This window comes from Miniopterus schreibersii, assembly GCF_964146895.1.
Source record: "Miniopterus schreibersii genome assembly, chromosome: 8".
Taxonomy (NCBI): Eukaryota; Metazoa; Chordata; class Mammalia; order Chiroptera; family Miniopteridae; genus Miniopterus; species Miniopterus schreibersii.
Window position 1 is genome coordinate 20,336,577 of NC_138109.1, and position 13,902 is coordinate 20,350,478.

The 13,902-nt window shown below is 39.3% G+C and overlaps 1 protein-coding gene across 3 annotated transcripts in view; it reads left to right on the top strand.

Annotated features, from left to right (window-relative positions):
- The first annotated feature begins 708 nt into the window (after positions 1–708).
- The window catches only part of LOC308560191 (protein argonaute-3), an 87,601-nt gene continuing 74,407 nt past the window's right edge, over positions 709–13,902 (top strand). For 2 of the 3 annotated variants that reach the window (XM_081143938.1, XM_081143940.1), the window contains exon 1: positions 709–5,598. In XM_081143938.1, the coding sequence (XP_081000064.1) occupies positions 5,580–5,598 (19 nt within the window). In that variant the 5' untranslated portion in view covers positions 709–5,579. Of the gene's footprint in view, positions 5,599–13,371; positions 13,442–13,902 lie in introns of all 3 variants that reach the window. The other variant, XM_081143939.1, reaches the window with a different exon arrangement.

A 13,902-nucleotide genomic window follows, 5' to 3' on the forward strand; every position in this document is an offset into this window, starting at 1 on the left:
TCAGGTAAGCAGAAACTTAACCAGATTATCATCATTTTCTCTCACTCTCACCCCAACATGGACGTTCTAATGTTTTATACCTTCAGCTGATGGCATAGTTGTCAAGCATGCAAGCGTTTGGCATTTCTCACTGGTACTGCTAAAGCATTGTTACTCGGTGGAAAGGTTGCTCAGAGAAGGATTCTGACACAGAGTCCATTGAGAAATTTTCAGTGGCAGCTAGTGTGTGTAAGTGGGCCTAGCATTCCTCTGGAGGCCAAGTGTTGTGACTTTTCAAATTGCAGAACTAACCTGTGGCTACCACCTTCCAGAGTCCCTTGGGAGCAAGCCACCCATGTTCCTTTTCAGCAGCAAGGGCTAGTGAGGTTGGTTCGACTTGAAGAGCAGATTGGAACATGGAGATATTTCCCAATTGAAATAAGGCTTAAATTTATGACCCTTAGTGAAGCAGAAATAAAGTATTTAGCCGAGCAAGGGGGAGGATGATCATTATGGCACTTTGCCATAAATTACAGTTTTATAAATTATTGATGTTAACCCTGCCCGTGTGGCTCAGTTGGTTGGAGTGTCGTCCCCTGCACCAAAACGTCAAGGTTGCCAGTTCTAGTCCCTGTCAGGGCACATACCCAGGTTGCAGGTTTGATCCCTGATTGGGGCATGTGCAGGAGGCAACCGATTGATATTTCTCTCTTCCCCTCTCCCTTCCTGTCTTTCTAAAATCAATAAAATTAAAATAAAAAACATTAAAAAAAGATTGATGTAAAAGAAAAAGTTTCAAAATTAAATGATCATTGCTAAAGACAAAAATATGGTGGGAGCCCAAGGCCTGATTTATCTGGTTCTAGGGCTCAACGTTTTGAGTTAAGGCTTGTCCTAGCATCTCTGGACATCCCTTTTCAGTATTTGTTGAGCAGCCTTCCCTCTGCCCTGTTAATTGGCAACATATATTTGTAGCACATTTTTGTCTACAAGTGGCTTGGGGCAGAGTAAGGCTAGATATTTGTTGAGTATCTCTTGGCTTAACAGACTGCGCAATCCCATGGCAGTTAGGGTTTGGTGACTAAAGGAAAGGATTATTGCAAAGAGAAGACTATTTTCATGTTCTGAATTTGCGCCATTCCCTGACTGCTGTCTGTATTGCTTGAATGGCAAGTAAGATTGAATTGTTTCAAATAGTTCTCCCTTTGTTTCTGGTTTTCAAGACATTTATTCCTCTGGCTATGGGCCAAGCAAACCTGGCAAGCCTAGGAGATGCACAGAGCATGACAGAAGCACTCCTGCCTCCTGTAAAACAGCTCTGTCAAGGAGGAGGAGTTGGCAGAGTTGTCTTGCTGGGGAGGAAGTACGTTAGTTCTCCATTTAAGCCCCATAACTGCCTTCCCCAGAATAGCATATTTAGGTTTTTTAGGCCAGTGTGGCTTATACACTGTCCTCTTGCACTGAGCTGCAGCAATTTCACTACTGTCCTCTTGACAATGTCTTTTGGGAACAAAGAAATCTTGAGGGACCTTTGTAAACAGCCCTCCATCCCTCTTCCTCACCTTCTGAAGGCAAGTAACCTTCCTCTTAAAAGAGGTAGTGAGAGCACCCAGCCAGTTTTTTAAAAAGGCCTATGGGTTATTAATGGAAGTGAACTGGGAAAGAAGGAGGGGCTTGGATACTTTGAAGTGCTCAGACTAGGTGTTTTGTATAGTATCAGTTTATCTTATTTAATTGCATCTTCAAGCCTTCATGTGAAGGAGCTCATCAGTTAACTTCAGTTGCATATAACAAAACCCCGATTGAGTTGACTTAAATAAGGAAACTTCCACATGACAAGAAGTCATTTAATATGGCTCCAAGTTTGCTAAACTTAATGGCTTGATGATAATACCAACAAACCAGGTTCTTGAAATCTTTCTACTCTGCTGTCTTCTGTGTTGGTTTATGCTCATACTAGTTAACCTTAGGGCTCCAAGATGGCTACTGTAATTCCAGGAAGGAGATGCTGACAGAACAATGTCTTAGAGAAGAGGGACTTAATTCTTTCCAGCGTTTCATTTTAAAGTGAGAAAATCCCTGGAAGCCCCAGCAGATCTGGCCTCGTGTCTAGAAATGGGTTATCTTCCCACTCCTGTCATTGGCAAAACAAAAGAGATCATCTATCATGAGCGGCTTAGATTAATTAGGAGTTACCCCCTAAATCGTGGATTAGAAAGACAAGTCATGTCTGTTAGGTGAAGAAAGAAGGGGATAAGGGCTTGGGTAGGTATCCAACAGTGTCTGCTCTACGTAGGTCCTTTGGTTTTTACAGGTGAAGAATATGAGGCTGAGAGAGAGTGACTTTTCTAGGATCACAGATAGTGGCAGAGGGCCTTCAATTTCAGCTCTGACTGTCCCTAAAGCCAGTATGTTTTATATTGTGTCCTGCTGCAGTACAAAGTACAGTTGAACTAACTGCACAGGTCCACTTATATATGGATTTTTTTCAGTAAATATACAGTCAGCTCTGTGTATTTCCAGGTTTCACATATGAAGATTCAACCAGCTGCGGATCGAAAACTATTTTCAATCTACCATTGGGATTCTGTAGACATTGAGGGTCCACTATATGCATTGTTCTACACCATTTTATATAAAGGACTTGAGCATCCTTGGATGTTGGTATACCTAGGGTTCCTGGAACCAATCCCCCAAGGAGGACCATAGTTAAATCTTGGGGGAGTCAAAAATTATATACAGGTTCTTAACTGCGCAGGGGTGGCACCCCTACCCCGTGTTGTTCAAGGTTCAACTGTAGCTTGCTTCCTGCTGTTTAAAAACTTAAGGTTTAGGAGAAGAGATTTAAATTCATCACATCGACTAACTTCAGCCTGTGTGAGAGGAGAGGATTCCATTCAGTTGCATCCAGTGATGGTGTTTACCTAGAACAGGGAGCCTAGGAATGCAGCATTTAGCAGGCAGTAATTTCGTTGCCACTGAGAGTTCTGTACTATTTTATACTCCCGAGAGCAACCAGTGCCACAAGGGATAAGGACAAAGTTTTAGCTTATTTCCTGAGCTCCATTCTTGAAGCCCACTCATTCATTCATCCATCCCACAACTATTTATGGAATGCTGCTATGTGCCAGGCGCTGGCACTGTTCTAGGCACTGGGGATGTGACAGTTAAGATGTACAAAGACCCTCCTGTATGCCCTTAAGAGCAGATTCATTTGGGAATGAGGTTACCCAAAAATCGGGTGTGCATGTGGTCAGGGGTAAGCTTCATACAACTTTGCTTTTGGCAGAATCATTCAAACTTTTTTGCCTTCTCATTTCTTGATATTACAGTTTATGAGTCTTTCATATGGGCTCACTCTAAAGAGGTTGGGTCCCTGGATAGCAGAAGTAGATGGGAAGGCATTGACATTTATTAAATTGGACCTAATTAGGTCCAAATCCTGCTCCATCAGTGTCAACAAAGACAGTGGCCCACTTCCAGGGTTCATCACCATCACCATGTCTACTCTGGGAAACACCCCAAAGAAGCCTACAATCATTTAGGGAATAGTTCCAGAATTAAGGGTTGAAGATGTGATAGACCCTTGCACAACAGTTGGTGTTTACCCTGTTAAATGCTCCCATAGACAGGTTTTTTACAGTCAAGAATTGAAAATAATTTTGAAGATACAGTATTTCATCTGGTGACATTTGTTATTTTTTAATTGGGGAGGGCATTTTCAGTAAAAGGTACAAGAATGGGAAGGAAGAAATTAGAAGGAATTGGACTCAGATGTGAGTTTGAATCCAATTTATGAAATGTTTCTGGTAGGTGCATCTAATAAGTGCTTTAAAATGGTAACATAATAGTAACCATTTTAGTAAATACTAAAATAGCAACTAAAATAACTACTTTTTAAATTCACTAGCATTTAGGGAGGGTTTTCTTTGTGCTTTACGTACATTGCCTAACTCATGTATGAGAACATGTTATTCTCAAGTAAATTACATGTTCTCAATTTTTAGATTAGGAAACTTGAAGCTTAGAAGCTCAAGTAACTGATCCAAAGTCCCACAGTGATTGGGGGGGGGGGGGCACATTTATGATAGGGTACTTTTTCTCCTTTTCTTCCTTGTCCCAAGCTTTAAAAAAAAAGAATGTACTTTGATTTTCAAAAGTTTATTACTGATGCTTAGGGACACAGCGATGAATAATTCCGCAGCCTGAATAAAATAGTATCACCATTAAAGTCAACAAAAAATAAGGACCTACTACTTGCCAGTTGATGTGCTGGTCCTGGTAATCTTACAAAGTTTACATTCTAGTGGGAGAGGGAGCACACAATAAACTAGTAAAAACAAATTACAGTTTGGGACAAGAGTACTGTAATGGAGAAAGGGGTGCCCCACAGTACGCAAAAGCTCTCTCTGAGATAAGTCTGAGGTATAAGAAAGCCAGAGTGGAGAGAAAGGAGAGGATTCCTGACCAAGGGAACCCGAAGCGCAGAGGCTTCAAGCCAAAAAGAAGCGCTCTGCCGTTGGGGGAATTCGCAGACCAGTAGAGCATAGTGATCAAGTCTTGCTAGAAAAAGGCAGGGTCCCTGTTACGCCGAGCGTTTTGGCCCTGGAAACGAGTTTGGGTCTTCTCAGTGTGACGAGTCGCTATTAAAAGAGTTTTAAACGTGGAAATTATTCCATGTGATCTGTGTAATGTCCTGTTTCTTAATCATTTCCCAAGCGAAACTGTTCCACCACCACCAGCCCCTCCACCCCACCCCCGTCGTGAAAGCAACCCTAGGGCCTTAGAGCGATCAGCTGTGGCGGTTACTTGACCGCCTGCTGAGGAGGTGGTGCGTGGGGCCGCCCGAACAGGGCATGGAGGGAGGGGCTCGGCCCAAGACGTTCTCGCCCCGGGCCCTGCCGGCTGCCGGTCCGGGGCCAGGCACCTCGAACCGGCGCTGCTCCAGGTAGGCTCCTCCCCAGATAAGCTACACCGCCTTCTGCGACGTCACCTCAGAAAGGCACCGCTTTGCACCAGGGTGGTGCGAAGTCCCACCCCTTCGTGTTGTCTGGGGCTGGCACGACCCAGCGGAGGACCGTAGGAGAATCGGGTCCGCCCGCACCCCGCCGCGTGAACCCCAGGCTCCGCCTGGACTCGGCGCCCGCTTCCGGGCACCCCTGCGTGATTCGCACCGACGTCGCGCCCGCTCAGCTTGGGACGGAAAGGCGAGGCTTGGACGTCGGGCGAGCCGGGGCAGCGGAACTGACGCCAGCGGGCTTCCGGGGGCGGCCCCCGGGAGGTCGGCGGCGGCGCCGCAGTCTTGGAGGAGCTTTGGGAGCGCAAGGGGCCGCGGGCGACGCAAGTTCTGCACCAAGCTCACCTCTTCTCGCCTCACGCTTCTGCCTCACGCTTCTTCCTCTCGCCTAGTCTCTTGCTGCCTCCCGCCGGCAGCTCCTCCCGACGAGAGCCTTCGGAGTGCGGTTGCTGAGGAGAAGCTGTCGCCACCGCGCCTCGCGGCCAAGTGAGAGTGCCCATCGCACCGAGTCGCCCCTGCGCCTCCTCCTTGCCCCCAGTGGTGGGCGCCCTTCTCGCTCGAAGCACTCCCCCCAGCTCCATGAATGGAAATCGGCTCCGTAGGTGAGTGTGTCACAGCTGTCGGCCGGGTCAGTGGGGGTGTCCCCAGAGCACCGTCGCTCCCTCAGTCCGGGCCCGGGTGTGCGAGGCGAGCGCGGCCCGGGCGGCTCCCTCTCTCTGCCGGCCCCTCCTCCGCCTCCGCGCAGCCGCGCCGCAGGTCCCCGGAGCCACTGAGTGGGCGAAACTGCGGGGAGGGGACACTGGTTACAGGATTGAAATTTGGGGTTCTCCAGGCGGTATTAGCCTTCCTGGAGTCTAGAAGGGGTTGCCTGCGCTTTGGTTAATCCGGTTGGGAATTTAACGGGGTGCGTGTCCTTTAACCCGGTGCGTGTCCCGCAGAGGCGCTGGACGGCCCGCGCTCTCCCTTACTTGCCTCTTAAGGTAGTTATGTAGATAGAGATAACAGACGAGAATTAAGCTTGGTTTTAGTGCAGCGTCCAATGCAGGATGGTATTTCTTCCATCCCCGAGTTCTCTTCTGATATTTAGTATATACAGGGTTGGGCAAAAGTAGGTTTACAGTCCGTATGGACTATAATACAATAATTAATAAATAAATAACAATACAAGAATAAACTGTGTTTTCGCGTACTCACAACTGTAAACCTACTTTTTCCCCACCCTGTAGTTTCCGAGGTTCTTGGAAATATCATATAAGGCTGGATCACTGCTGCTGTGAGGAGGTGGATCTTAAAATTGCTTACAGTATTTTGTTTTTCATTCTCTGTTACCTGGAGATGCGTTGTCATATTCCTGGAAGTTTGGTACTTAAGAAAACCACCTTCTCTCCTTGGGAAAAACGGTAGTCTTGGGAGGGGGGGGGAAGCAACTTGGGCAGCACTTAAAAGAAAAAAACACTTTATGGTTCTAAAGTAATTAATTGAGAAACATAAAGTAGACATTACATAACGGTTTGCTTTCCAAAGGATCACTCATACGCGATATGTTAAATTTGAAAGTTTGCTTCAAATCCAGATTATCACAAACTTACAAATTAATTTTCAAAATATTAGAGGAGGTCTTGTTACTAATGGTATCACAAGCCCCTGAATATCACATCTCATTTTGCCAATTTGGGAAGTACCTGAATATGAGATAAGAAAAACTTACATAAAGGAAACTGACATAATGATAAAGAATTTGTTGATTAAGTTAAAGAGTATGATTATCAAGTAGGTGCAAAAGCATTACAAATGTAGAGGTGGGATGGGGAGTTTTGTTAAAAGTCTTATATGGAGTTTTCTCTCATCAATTTGTACCATTTCTCTCTTGCATGCTCCATTTTTTGTTTTTTTGTTTTGTTTTTGATGTTGTTTTGCTTTCTTCATATCTTCTTAAAAAGGGAAAGTTTGTCTAGATTGTGAAAAGTTTTAGACTCTCATTTGTTTATCATTGATTTGTGTTTTTCCAAAACTGTGTCCTGCCTTTTTTTAACTTTTTATTATACTGTTTAGAAAACGTGATGGTTTGTGTCTATAGGTGATTTTTACATGACTATCCTGTTATCAAGCCTGGAAAACAAAACATGAAAGTTAAACACTTTGTTAGTCATCCTAAAACTTTTTAAAATATTTCAAAAAAATTTTTTACTATATATATTTTTTCTCCTTTGGGTTTTTTATATGAAATTATGCCCAATATATGGACAACATCTTAGAAAATTCTTCTAAAATTAAACCACCTAGTCAACTGGTCCAGCTAGCCAAGTATGATTAAGTAAATCCTCCTGTGAATTCTTGAGCTAAGAATTGGACATCTTGAAATGCAAAGTTTATTCTTCAGTGCAGTTTATACATGATTGACTGTAATCTCTAATGAAGATAAGGTATAATTTGTCTCAAGATTGTCATCATCAAAAACAAAATTTTATTCTTCTTGAAACTTACATGTACTTGTTATACTGCATATGAAATTGAAACTATACCTTGGATAAAATATGCGACTTAAGTTGTAAATCAAGAATTTGACAGATACATATTTTGGTTTAAAATTATTTTTTAATTTTAGCATTTATTTTTTTATTGAATTTATTGGGTGACATTGGTTAATAAAATTATATAGGTTTCAAGTATACAATTCTACAATATATCAGCTTTATATTGCATTGTGTGTTGGTTTAAACAGTTTCAGATGTCAGTGTTCTCTAATTGTCTATGAAATCATTGTTGGATCTTGGCTCTCCAATTCTTTCCTAAGTTTTTTTATGTGTGGATATTCTCAGGAATCCCCTTCTGACAGGATATTTTAAATTCTAGTTGTTAGGTGGATACATAGAAAATTTAAATTTATTCACATTAGAGACTTTGAATACAAATACTATATAATTGTTTCCTGGTGAATCATTTCTCATTAAAAGTTAATATTTGTCTGTTCTTCTCTTTTGCCTGAAGTCTTTTAAGTGTTTTTTAAGGGTGTCCTATATAAACTACTGACCTGCTACTGTGTGAACTTTGATTTAACCAAAACTGCCACAGTTGGTTTTTAAATAATAATAATAAACAGCATCTGTGTCTATGATTCCTTAGTTAGGAGAACTTCTAATGAAACCCTATTTTTTATGGTTAATTACTGCTGGACTAAGAGTATTTATTACGTTTTAGTTCCAAATAAACTGGGGATATGGGAAGCAGAAATGTTCACTGAGATTTTACTTCTCCTGGATAGCTATTTTTTAAGACCATACTATTCTAGTCTGTATTTTTAGATAAAGTCAGATTAGGGCCTATGGAATTGTACTTATCTACCAATGGAAGAAAAGCACTTACTTTTACCTTGTTAATGATATGCAAATTGATTTGAAAAGTTTGGTAGCTGTCTTATACAGTCTTTCAAAATTGAATAAACTATGTTTCTTTCTTAGTTGTACTTTTATTTTATTAAAATATGTCTTTATTGATTTCAGAGAGGAAGGTAGAGGTAGAGAGAAATAGAAACATCGATGAGAGAGTCATGGATCGGCTTCCTCCTGCAGGCCCCCTGCTGGGGTATCAAGCCCGCTATCCGGGTGTGTGCCCTGATGGGGAATCCAACCGTGATTTCCTGAACCATAGGTTAGTGTTCAACCACTGAGCCTTGCTGGCTGGGCATTAGTTGTACTTTTAAAATCATGTTTAAATGATAGTTGTTTTAGGGCTCTGAATTCTTTAATAAAAATCAAGAAAAATCACTTGAAAACAAGTTCCAAAGGAACAACAATTTTATGTATAGAAGCTAGATTTGAATGAGGTTGATAAAAGTGGGTTCAACCCAGTTAGCATGGCTCTGCCATTGAGCATTGTCGTGTGGTCCAGGAGATCGCTCGTCGATTCTTGGTCAGGGCATGTGCCCAAGTTTTGGGCTCCATCCCCAGTTAGGAGCATGCAGGAGACAGCCGATCAATGATCCTTATCATTGATGTTTCTATCTCTCTCTCCCTTACTCTTTCCGAAATCAATAAAAATACATATATATATTTTAAAAGCAGATTCAAAATACTAAAAAATATAATGCCATTAGGATCTCAGTTGAGCATTTAAAATAAATCTTTAATCACTTTAGGAAATGTTTTTATTGTTATATAAATTTTCTCACTTGTAGATTTTTGGAAAAAATGTCAAAAATGCATTTTGAACATGGAAGTTTTTTGTGTATGTGTGTGTGTTTTTAAACTTGGTTGTCACTTAAATTTTAGTTTGTGCTGCTCTGCAGTGGCCATTAAAACTTTTTTCCTAGTATTTGCTTTTCTTAATTGGCGGTGGGACTTATAAAAATGTGCAAGTTTATTTTGAATTTTGTTTTAGAATTTAATTTCTCTAACAGTTGGTGGAACACCCTGGGGAAATACAATAAAGGAGGCAAGAAATAACTTTTTTCTTCTAAACAAAGACTTTACAGGAAAAAAGAACATACAGGTGTATATGTAACCCTCAAATATAATTCATTTAACATGATGAAGACTCATGATTCCATTCCCCTGATATAACCACTCTTTAAATTTTTAAACCAAATTCCAAACTAATAAATCTATTAGTTTAAAAATATTTAAGAAATTGCCCGGCCGGGCGTGGCTCAGCCGTTGAGCTTCGACCTAGGATCCAGGCGATCGGGGTTCAATTCCCAGTCAGGGCACATGCTCAGGTTGTGGGCTGCAGCCAATCAATGACTCTCTCATCATTGATGTTTCTGTCTCTCTCTCTCTCCCTCTCCTTTCCTCTCTCTGAAATCACTAAAGATATATTTAAGGAATGCAATTAGAATGAATGAAATTATTTCTAGATACTACTTCATTTTGCTCTCCTGGAGAATTTTATATAATAAGTTGGTATTTAAGAATTAATTCATATTTATTTTTTTCCTTTGGGAACATCGTATTCATTTGATTCTATAAGCCTGGCCCGACAGTATGCACAGAAGTCTAGGGCCCTGTGAAGGGAACACATTTCCAGGAAGAATTCTCTGCTGTATATGGAAAAGCCCGAGCTCAGAGTAGAATTCTTGCCAAATTGTCATAAGCTGTTAGATTCTAGTTGAATACTGTGTTGCTTTATATCACAACTATCTTTTTTCACTTTTGTTTCCATAGTCTTAAAATACTTCTGAAAGATAAATATTTTCTTAATCTTACAAAACATTTTCTTATACCTAAGACTAAGATCTTAAGTAACTTAGAAGTTTTATTTTCTTTTTCTTTTTTTTTAATGGATAAGGAGAAAAAAGACAAGTGATAGATCTGTTTCCATGATGGTAAAACTAAAAAGATAATTTAAGAATACTATCCTTTCCAAACCTGTTTAGTTTCAGTTTGTTGGGATGAACAACATTCACCAGAGATTCCTACTTCTATTTCAGTTGTCTAGGATAGTTAATAGACCCTCATTCTTTGCTCATTAATAAAACATGTGAGAAAATATTGTGTGGTTTTCCGACCATAATGGTTATGCTGTTAGGATACATGAACAGCCTTTCTGTATTTGGAGTTTCTGTAGTTTTCTGTCATTGTCTGTTAATATTAATGACTTTCTTTGGCTACCCATTGCTTTAAAAAAAATACTTGAGATTTAGCAAAACTTTGTCACACAACCAGTGCTTTCTCTTATTTTTTAAATGTAGGCTTTTATGGGTTTGGTTACAATAAAATTATGTGTATTCTGGAATATAAGTTGAATGAAATAATTTGGAAAAATTCTATTTTACATCAGCCAGTTTTTTCTACATTGTTTCTAAATTGTTAAGTTCTTGAGAAATCAGAAGATAGCTATAGAACATAGACAGGGATATTTTTATATTTTTTATTTGTGGAAGAATTTTGCAAGAAAGTATTCTCAATTGTAGGCTTACATAATGCTCTTTTTTGAGTCATTACCAATACTTGATCTTTTAAGTGTCTTCTAAATTAACAACAGAACTTCATTAGCATGTCTTTGAATTTCAAAGAAGGTTAAAGAATAGGTTGCAAAATGGATTTACCTTAGCAACAAAGTTTTTTGTGTTTTTTTTTAAAGAAACATCTAGCTTCCTAAGTAGGATTTGATTTCTGTCTATGTATTTAACATAAAAGTGGCATTATTCGAAAACTACTAAAAATTTTTCTAAAATTTTTGCTTAGGTGCTCAGAGTTTTTTAAAAGGTACCTAGCAAATAATTAAATTTTGTTAATTATAAAATAAATTTCAAGGCATTGCCATAGGGGAGGGGCTACTTGAAGAATGTCCCTTCTTGCTTTCAAAGGGGAAAGTGCCTTTTAAAAATTGTTCCCCGGCCCTCTAGCTCAGTTGGTTAGAGCATTGTACTGATATGCCAAGGTTGTGGGTTCAATTCCCTGTCAGGGCACATACCAGAAACGACCAATGAATGCATAAATAAATGGAACAACAAAGCAGTGTTTCTCTCTCCCCCTCTCCCTCTCTCCCTCTTTCCCTCAACCCCCTCCCCCTCTCCCTCTCTCCCTCAACCCCCTCCCCCTCTCCCTCTCTCCCTCACCCCCTCCTTCCTCTCAATAAAATCAATAAAAAATTTTTTTTTAATTGTTCCCCATACTGCCATCTGAGAGATTTAACCCTCAACAACCCGAGTGTTCTATAAGTGATTATTTAGCTGCAGTGATTATAGTATATATGATAATAAGTATATTCTGTTTGTACAGGTTTATTGAATAAGAATTATTAGGTAAGGAACTACCTAGTTAGCTTTGTGGGTTTAACTAGTAAACGGCCATTTTATAATGTCACATTTTGAGGTCAACACAATATATTTATTTACTTTTCCAAAACAAAAATACAATTTTTTTCTAATTATAAAAATGCATGTTTACCCAGCTGGGCGTGGCTCAGCGGTTGAGCATCTACCTAGGACCCAGGATCCAGGAGATTGCGGTTCAATTCCTGGTCAGGGCACATGCCCAGGTTTCTCACTTAGTCCCCAGTGGGGGGCGTGCAGGAAGCAGCTGATCAATGAATACTCTCATCATTGATGTTTCTCTCTCCCCTTCTCTCTTCCTCTCTCTGAAATCAATAAAGGTATATTTTTTTTTAAAAAAAAGACAATGTGTTGGCAAAAGGATAGACAAAATATATCAGTGGAACAAAATACAGACCCCCACTGGGTGGATTCCAATCCCAATTCTGCAACTTATTGGCTATGAAATTTTAGTCACATCATTTCAGTTTTCCTCATCTATAAAATCATTATAGGGTTTGTGTGAACATTAAATGAGATAATGCATATAAAGCACTTACCACAATCCCGAGACATGGTAAGAGCTTGATAAATTTTAACTATGGTTCCTTTTCCAATTTGATCCTGACAAGATTTATGAAAAATATCAGATCAAGTATTATTTCCATTTTATAGATCAAGAAATAAAGTTTCAGAGTTATTAATATTTGATAGACGTCAAATGGTTAGATAAATGCAGAGCCAGAATTATAACCTGAATTACTAGAATTACTCAATATTACCTATCCCAATTTAGGATAGCAGGAAAGATTATGCCCTCAGCACTTTAATGTACTTTTATCCATAGTGAAAAAAATTGTTGTTAACCCAACTTTTAATTCCTGACACAAACTCATCTTAGTGATAATGCATTGTTCTTTTGATATATTGGTAGGTTTCTTTTTTTAATTTTTTTTATAGATTTTATATAACATTTTATTAGGATTTTTGTGTGTATGTTCATGAATGATATTGTCCTGATTTTTCTTTTTTATAATGTTCTTGTCAGGTTTTTGTATCAGGATTTTTCTGTCACCATAAGTTGAATTGTGGTATGCTTGCTTTTTCCTCTTGTCTGGAGAATTTGTGTAAGATTGCTATTACTACTTTTCTTAAGTATTTGACATAATTCTTTAATGAAGTTATCTAAGGTGGAAACTTAAGGTGTATGGAAATATTTTTAATTGTGGATTTATTTTTTTTAAACAGTTACAGGACTTTTCAGATACTTTAAATGTAAGTTCATTCAGATAATAGTTCTTAATTTATTAACTGAATTTATCATTTGAACTTTTTTAAACAAAGCTACAACATTTTGAACTTTAGATCTCCAGAACTGTTTTCATCTTGCAAAACTGAAACTATATGCCTTAAGCATCAATTCCCCATTCTCCCAGACCCTGGCAACCATCCTTTCACTTTGTGGTATTAGTAATAGGAATGATACAGTGTCTTTTTATGACTGACTTATTTCACTTAGCATAACGCCTGCAACGTTCATCTGTGTCGTAGCATGTGTCAGAATTTCCTTCCTTTTTAAGGCTGATATTCCATTGTATGTATATACCACATTTTGTTTACCCAGTTACCTGTCAGTGGACATTGAGATTGCTTCCACCTTTTGGCTGTTGTGACTGATGCTGCTGTGAGCATAGGTATATAATTATCTCTTCAACACCCTGCTTTTCATTGTTTTGGGGTAGATTCCCAGAAGTAGAATTGCTGGATCATATGGCTATTCTATTTTTAATGTTTTAAGGAACCACCATACTGTTTTCCATAGCGGCTGTACCATTTTACATTTCTGCCAACAGGGGACTTCATATTTTACATATTTTTTTGTGTATCAGTAAGCTGTATTTGTCTTGTTTCATCAAACTTTTAAATTTCTTGACACAGTTTTGTAATGTCTTCAGTATCTGTAGTTATATAATTCCTCCCCCACCCCCCACTTATATTGATTACTTAAGCCAGTTCTCCTGTCTTAAAAATCAGTGTTGCCTGGAGTTTATAGATTTTATTTATCTTTTCAAATAATACATTTTCTGTTCTGCTGGTCCTTTTTATCGTATAATGTTTTTATTTTGTTCATTTCCTCTTATCCTTCTACTCTGAG